Raw genomic sequence first — 8,479 nt, forward strand, 5'->3', positions numbered from 1 at the left:
GGCAGGCAGCTGAACAAGCTGGCAGAGCGATTTAGAGGTCACCTCCCTAGAGATAACATGCATAGGAGGATTTTAAGCGATGGTGGCAAGATTTGTAGGAGCCCTTGGAAAGGCTGCCCCACTTGAGGAAGCACTTCCCCAGCACCACTGCCCCCAGGTACACCGTGCCCAATGTCTCATCCACAACCAGGGGGTTCAGCTCCATCTCACTGCAGAAGAAGTCCAGCTTCCAAGGCTGCAAGCCCACACTTGGGCCCACCAGGCCCAAGATAGTCAATAGGGCCCAGAGCTGTATCACCCCAGCACCCAAGGCTAACCATGGGCAAGTTACCTAACTTCCCTCTGCCTCATGGCCCATCTGCACGTCCGTCACCAAGACTCAATGGCACCTGAGCCGTGGTTGGCACTGCACTTTAGCCCAAATAGCTGCCACCCGAGGCAGGCCTTTGGCAGGCTTTCATTATATTTCCTGGAGTCAGGCCTTCTTTCAGACTATTCAGTCTCCTTCCTGGCTTTTCCCTGGCATGTGTCCTTATCCTATCTGATCTTCTCCCCAGATTTCCCTAGGTTTTTCTCCTCCCCTTTATGGTCACTATTTTGGCTTCCACTGTGCTTGTGCTTAGTGAAAGACATCCTCTGTGCCATCTCTCCCTTCCCCTGTCAATGGGTGGCTGTGAAGCATCTTTCCTGCCTACTCAGATGCCTGGAGTGTCCTTTCCTAGTTAATCCGGCTGGTTCCATGTGCTCCCTTCCTTTTCGTTAACACCTAGCTAACGGCCTACTATACAAGTAGCTCTGGAAAGCCACAACAGAATTTCAGCAATCGCTGGCCATACTCGTGGACATGCATAAAAGGTATATTGTCATGATTAAGGGTTTTCCTCTAGGGTTAGATTTTTAAATGTCTGAATCCCAAATTAGCCATTTAGTATCTACCCTAAGATAAGTTGCTTAACCTCGCTTTGCTCCAGGTTTCCTACCTATAAAATGTAAGGAAGGCACCTGCTTCATAGAATTATTGTGGGGAATGAATGAAACATCGCCTGTACCCCACTTTTCTAAGTTGCATTGATAGACAGTTTAAGAATGTCCTCTGACTGTGTGTCTGGCCCTGTGACTGTCTTTTACTAGATTCCAGGTATGTCTATGGAGGTGGGGTGGGGAGTACGGAGGTACATATAAAATTGCCCAATTAGGCACCACTCCAAATTTTATCTCCAGGGAAGGAGGCAAACCCAGGCACAGCTGATCAGGTAACCAGATAGGACACAGAAAACATTTCCTTCTCCTTTTCGGTTTGAAGTCTATCTTAAGGCCCTAGACTTCAGCTCACTCTGTACTTGGAGGCCCTAAGAGAGATGTCCACTTCCATGGGAGGCCCTGCCCTGCTGTGGGTGGCGTTGCTGCTCTTTTGTAAGTAGAGGTTCAGTCGCCCCTCTTGCAGCAGCCAAAATGGATCTAGGAAGCAGCGGGGGTGGAATTGCTGGGTGTTTTTTTTTTTTTAAATATATTTTATTGATTTTTTACAGAGAGGAAGGGAGAGAGATAGAGAGTTAGAAACATCGATGAGAGAGAAACATCAATCAGCTGCCTCCTGCACACCCCCTACTGGGGATGTGCCCGCAACCGAGGTACATGCCCTTGACCGGAATCGAACCTGGGACCCTTCAGTCCACAGGCCGACGCTCTATCCACTGAGCCAAACCAGTTTCGGCGGAATTGCTGGTTTTAGTGCTGACTTTTTCTAGGCCATGCCCAAACCTTGGGACATCTCCCAGGGATTCTGTAGTGGAGACAAACTGGAAAGCAGAGGAAAGAGGGCTGAGCAAAATCTAAGCAAAAAGCTAGACTGAGAGCCTGGTTACTTCCAATCATTCTGGCATCTCCAGAGGACAAGCGGGGTGGGGAGAGTAAGAGAAAAAAGAGAACCTCCTTATCTCAGGATCAAATTCCTAGGAAGATGGTTAGCCCTTCAAATTCCATGAATGTAGATGTCATCCTACCCCCAGATCCCCAGTCCTCAGGGGCCTCAGAAGGCTGGGGACGGACACTAATTTATCCTCTCTGACCATTTGCAGCTCCAGATGGCATGCCAGCAGGTGAGTCCTCTGTCCTTGTTCACTCGGTGTTTCAATGTGTCTGGGCGTTGCCTCCCCACACTGTTTCCCTTCATTCCAGCATCTTTGTTTTCTAATGATGATTATGATTTTCCTAATGATTATGAATCTGCAACTCCCTGTTCAGCCCACTTCCCAGGTCCACCTTGCCTTGTCTTTCTTCTTTTCTCTCACTGAAAAGCATCTCACATACCAATTCATTCTTTCAAGTCACCACCTCCTCTTTTTATGTCAACAACCACTTCTTTTGAACATTTAAATGTCTCAGCTTCTCTTCCAGGCACTATTATGTAATCTCATTCAATTCTTACATCATCGTTCTTAATGTTGTTATTTTAGAATTAAGGATGCTGAAGCTCAGGTTTAGTGATTTTCTGGAAGTTACACAGCAAGGAAAGGACTGGATTCTCACATAAGTGCCTTGGATTCAAATCTGGCTCTCTTCCTACTGCATCACCCTTTCTTCATCACCCTGTTACTTCCTTAGCCTCAGTTCAAATTTGTATCACATCTCTTTGTTCTTGGAAGCCTTTTAAGACTGATCCTCTTGGTCCTTCTCATTACCTTTCAGAATTGGCATATATTGTTTGCTGCATAAACACTCACAACAGAGTTACGCATCCGTTACTCATTCATTCACTCCATGTGCCAGCCATTGAGTCAAGCTAGGGTTGAACATGACAGACATTGTCTCTGCCTGAAAAGAGATTGCAGTCCTCAATTACAAATTCTGAAATTGAAATCAAGAGAATTAAATGAGTTATCTTATACCACATGTTAAATTTTTGGTTTGTTTATTTATTTATTATTTATTTATTCATTCAATATCCTGCATTTTTGTCCTGTCTTTCTCCCTAGGTAGGGAGCTCCCTGGGACCACACCAGTGTTTCCTCCTTTTTAAAATCCTACCAAACAGGATAGGGTCTTATCAACATCAGTAGAGGGTAGACTGAGCATTGATTGACTATTAGTATATCTGTATTTTGAAGCCTAGACAATTAATTTTCTATGACGTTTCTCCCTCTATATCTCTTTTCACAATTTAATCTTCTCAAAGCCACCTGGAAGTCTATGGTGTCCTTGAACCCACCCTGGAATAGAATATTTAGAGGAGACAATGTGACTCTTACATGTAATGGGAACAATTCCCTTGACGCTAACTCCACGAAGTGGACCCACAACAATACCGTGCTCGGAGTCACAACTCCAAGTTTGGACATTGTGAATGCCAAATTCCAGGACAGCGGGGAATACAGATGTCAGAGAAGCAAAAACCTTATCCCAAGTCAACCGGTGTATCTAGAAGTCTTCAGCGGTAAGTTCCAAGTGTGTGGAAATACAGGCTTTCCCAGGTGAAGAATGGCCTCTCGGATGATGGGGAGCAGTTATTCTAAGGCTTAGGGTACCAGGGTGGAACTCAGGGTCTCTCACTCAAGACCCATACGGCTCTCTTCTCGCATCTCTACTCCTTCTGCATGCTTTCAATATTCTGGCCATCTTCCAATGCTATTTGTTCATTTTATCTCACCTCTGACTATCTTTTCTATATAGATTCAGATGCATATTATTCAGTGATCACTGACATGTTGGATATGTGAATATTGCAAAGAGCTATATATCTGAAATAGGATCAAAGGTTTGATTTAAACATTTGCTCTGCAATATTCATGTGCAATGACCTGGACATTTGGTTGTACTCTTCATTTTGAAAGATATCTGTGTACATTCCTCAAGTCCTCTATTTTTATTTAAGAAAAAAGTTTATGTTCGCTTTTTATCTGTATCACTTTCCTATTGATAATTAGTGAAGCCTGCTTAGGCATATGTGGGTTAGTTAGTAAATGCTGAATGAACAAGCTAATGATTTCATTTGAATGTCTAGGTTATTGTTATATTTTTAAATAGAAATATATTTTAAAGTATAGACACACTTTGTATTTTTCTCTTGAATGAAAGATGTTTTAACATCCATCTGAAAATCTCAAATAAAAATGAAAGGAGTATAGAATAGCTTCTTTATTTCCTTAGAGTAGATTCTGTTAAAGTCCTCAAGGATTGCTCATAAATAACATGTTTGCACAAACTAGCCATATTTCCATATAACATTTTTCTTTGGTGACTGCTTTTCAATTCTGTTGTTGTTAATCCTTACCACTGGCGCTCTAAACCACTTAACCACACTGGCTATGGCTGCTTTTCAATTCTTAAAATGACAGTAGTCATGGAACCTAATTTTCCCGGACTTATTACTGAAAAATATTTGTTGAGTACTTATCAACTCCTAGGTACTGTGTTAGGCACTGGGGATATAATGTAAGGAACAGACATGGCCCCAAACTCTTGAAGTATAAAGCCAAATAAGGACAAGGATATTAAGTAAATAATTACACAAATAATTAATAAAAGTTGTTATACATGTTTTGAGGAAGCTTTAGGATCAACTATGAGTAACAATAAAACTGAAAGTCCCAATGAAGTAAGAGAAGACAAAATAGACACTGTCCTAGGCTAAGATACCCGAAGCAGAATAGGTTTGCTTCCCACTTAGTGACTAGAACTAACAACAATGGAGCTCAAGGGAATTCTGGGGTTTCAGACCGTCCTTGGATGGGCTCAGCAGAAATGCCAGAGAAATTTTATGGCTCCAGACTTACTTTTCAGGAGGAGAGAATATTTATCAATATAGAAGTCCAGCTCTAAGCATTATTTTGTTTCCTTTCTATTGACTTTATGAGCCAAGAAATATATTAATGATGAACAATGGCTTCTGACAGACTCAATGCAGGACCTCATTCATTTTATCTACCTGTTATTTATCTATCCCAAATCTATCTCTATAATCTATTTGTTCGCTGTTAAATAAGTAACATAATAAATGCTCTTCAGATTGGCTGCTTCTTCAGTCCTCTTCTGAGGTGGTACTGGAGGGTGAGTCCTTCCTCATCAGGTGTCGCGGTTGGATGGATAGAAACGTCTTCAAGGTGATTTACTACAAGAATGGCCAAGCACTGAAGTACTGGTATGAGAACCACAACCTCTCCATTACCAATGCCACCCTGGGAGATAGCGGCAACTATTACTGCACCGGCAAAATGTGGCAGATGAACTATACCTCCGAATCCCTCAAGATTACTGTAAAAAAAGGTGAGTTAGGCCTGGCTGGCATGGCTCAGTGGTTGAGCACTCTACCTATGAACCAGGAGGCCACAGTTCAATTCCCAGTGGGCACATGCCTGGGTTGTGGGCTCAATCCCCAGTGTGGGGCGTGCAGGAGGCAGCCGATCGATGATTCTCCCTTCATTGATGTTTCTATCTTTTTCTCCCTCTTCCTTCCTCTCTGAAATCAATAAAAGTACTATTTTAAAAGGTGAGTTAGTACAAGAAAGGGAAGGAGCCTATAGCAGAGGAATGGAGAGACGACATCTCAACCTGAAATAGTAACAGCTTGTAAAATGGGGGCAGCCCTGATCCCTTAGAAAATCTACTAAACTTCAAAGGAGAGAAATGGACTACAGAATAGTTCTCAATCTCTGGCTTAGGTTTATTTTGGGTTTGTTTAATGGCGCTAGTAATACCTGCTCATATTATGGCACGTCTATAAAGACTAAATGTGGTAATATTTGTGAAATGGATTTGTAATTTGTTAAGCACTACCCAAGCATATCACATTGCAATTAGTTTTGATCTCAAAGTCACCTGCTGCTCCTTGTGTGACACTTATATCTATCGAATTGAAAGAAAGTACCAAAGTTGAAGGAACAAAGGCTGTGAAGAACTTAGTCGATTTTGCCTAGGAGGGCTGGGTAAGAAAAGGAATAATTCAGTAGGCGGTGTGTGCCTGTATATTGGGAGAAAAGAGAGAGGGCTTAATGAGGAAAAAAATGGGCAGGTGGGCAGCCAATGAAAAGGATTGCTCTTCCCAAACTTCATATAAAAGAGAGAGCCTTTGAAATATTTGCCTTACAAGGAGGAAATTGGCAAACTTGGCTCATACTAATGTCTACAAAAGCATGAGTCCAGAAGCTAGAATTAGGCCCTTGTGGCAGCTCTCTGTTAACTAATTCGAGACATAAACACCATTTAATTGTTCAGTATCTTTATCGATCAAATAAAGGGTTGGGTCCAGACTTTATTAGAATCACTTGGGAAAAATTGAAAAACAATATTGATGTTCATATCTCATTCCTAGAAATTCTGACTTGATTTGATAAGGCGTGCACACATCAGTATTTTTAAACACTCTTTCAGGTAATGGTAATGAATAGACAGTGTTCAGAGCCACTGATCTAGGTGAGCTCTAAGTAATATCTGGCTTTAATATTCTGGGTCTCTATAATTCTAGAATAATCACCAAAAACCAAAAGCGGTCCTTTGTAAAAAGAGTAACAGAGTCACAAAATAGTGAAACTGGAAGGAAACTTAAAGATGATTTTGTTCAATATCTTCATTTTACCCAAAAGGCATGCAAGAATGATGATCGATTGACTGACTGATTGATAAATAAGATACTGATGACCCCCTGACCTCACTCTCTCTCCCTTCTATCCCAAATAATATGTGGATGTTGGTCTTTTCAGTTTCAAGAAAGGGGTTATTTTTCCTATTACCTTCCCCGTTGGGCATGTTGGCAAGAGAAACTGTCAGACAAGGGCTTGGGGAGATATTCAGGACTCCCTAGGGCTCCAGGGAGCACAGTCTAAGGAACCCAAACTTAGAAGTGTTTTCTCCCTGCCCCTGAGAAGTGCCATGTCATGCTAGAATAGGGAAGACCATGCTGGACATTTCTCTTAGGGAAGATGAAGTTCTGAAACTTGCTCTTCAATTTTTAATATTATTCAATAATGTGGTGTTTCTTGTTGCACCTAGATTCCACATTTCACTGGCAGCAGCTCCTTATCCCAGTTTTGGTGGCGATCCTGTTTGCCGTGGACACGGGGCTGTTTATCTCAACCCAGCAGCAGTTTGCGTTCCTCTTGAAGATCAGGAGCACCAGGAAAGGCAACAAATGTACAGACCCACAGCCTAAGCCAAACCCCCCGAAGAAGTGACGTCACTGCTCAAGAAACATTCACAACAGCAATTTCCTTCTGGCATCCGCCACTGCTTCTGTTGTCACACCCAACTCACAATGTCCACAGAAAAATCTGTGTCCAGCTGAACTGCTCACTGAACCAACTGACACTGGTTAAGTGGCATGTAACAATAAGCGCTCAATAAACACCTGTTAAATAAGTGAAAGAATGTGTAGATTCATTTATACACCTGTTTATACGTTTATTTATATAGTTGTGAAAGAAAAGTACAATTTTAATAAAAGAAATGTGAAATGATATGTTGCTTCCAAGTATCCGAGGCTTGCCAGTTTCTTTCCTCCTCCTCCTCCTCCTCCTCCTTCTCCTCCTCTTCCTCCTCCTCCTCCTCCTCCCCCTCCTCCCCCTCCTCCTCTTCCTCCTCCTTCTTCTTCTTTTGCTTCTGGAGGCAAAAACCATGAAGTTTTAGATTAGACAAGTTGTCTCTTGACCATAATAAGTATAAGCTAGAAATGAGAAGATATGGTGGAATGCTAGTGAGGTTGATCATTTTTATGTTCTCTCTTCAATTTACTATCAATGAGCTTCTAGGTCTTGGCAGAATCTGGGGCAGTCTTGAGCCATAGAACTTAGGGGTTGAAGCTCAGTCTAAGATTCCCTTGTGATTGTTTCCTCCCTCTAGAGTCCCCCAAACATATCTTTATTTTTCTAAATATATTTTATTGATTTTTTTTTTTTTAACAGAGAGGAAGGGAGAGGGATAGAGAGTTAGAAACATCGATGAGAGAGAAACATCAATCACCTGCCTCCTGCACACTCCCTACTGGTGATGTGCCCACAACCAAGGTACATGTCCGTGACCGGAATCGAACCTGGGACCCATGAGTCTGCAGGCCGACGCTCTATCCACTGAGCCAAACCAGTTAGGGCCTAAACATATGTCTTTAATACCCTCTTACAGCACCTGAACTAAGCATCTTGTAAAGAAATTCTAGTAAAATAGTAATAATCAGAACTCTCTGCTCTGAATAAAAGTCCAGAACAAAATAAGTCTCAAGCAAAGGATTTAGACATTGTTGTTTTGTTGATTTCTCTTTTCATTTTATGTCTTTATAATATTCATTGGAGTCTCGGGATTCTCTCATGGAATAAATGGGACTAAGTTACAGCCTCTTCTAAGGCCACCCGTTAGAAAGAGACTAAACTAATCGTGAGACAATATAGATCTAACAATAATATTGAAATTATTCATAAACAAAATTTTGAAGACAAGGGGATGATTTTTTGTGGATTCTGAGAAAAATTTAGATCTTAATTTTTAACCCGTTTCC

At 41.8% G+C, this 8,479-nt stretch overlaps 1 protein-coding gene across 1 annotated transcript; it reads left to right on the forward strand.

Moving 5' to 3' along the window:
* The first annotated feature begins 1,284 nt into the window (after positions 1-1,284).
* On the forward strand, positions 1,285-7,359 carry FCER1A (Fc fragment of IgE receptor Ia). Its single transcript, XM_036344682.1, has 5 exons — positions 1,285-1,413; positions 2,079-2,099; positions 3,176-3,433; positions 5,005-5,262; positions 6,985-7,359. The coding sequence occupies exons 1-5, from the start codon at positions 1,359-1,361 to the stop codon at positions 7,164-7,166; spliced, it is 774 nt and encodes a 257-aa protein (XP_036200575.1). The 5' UTR covers positions 1,285-1,358; the 3' UTR covers positions 7,167-7,359.
* Positions 7,360-8,479: the final 1,120 nt, after the last annotated feature.

This window comes from Myotis myotis, unplaced genomic scaffold (assembly GCF_014108235.1).
Source record: "Myotis myotis isolate mMyoMyo1 unplaced genomic scaffold, mMyoMyo1.p scaffold_m19_p_18, whole genome shotgun sequence".
NCBI lineage: Eukaryota > Metazoa > Chordata > Mammalia > Chiroptera > Vespertilionidae > Myotis > Myotis myotis.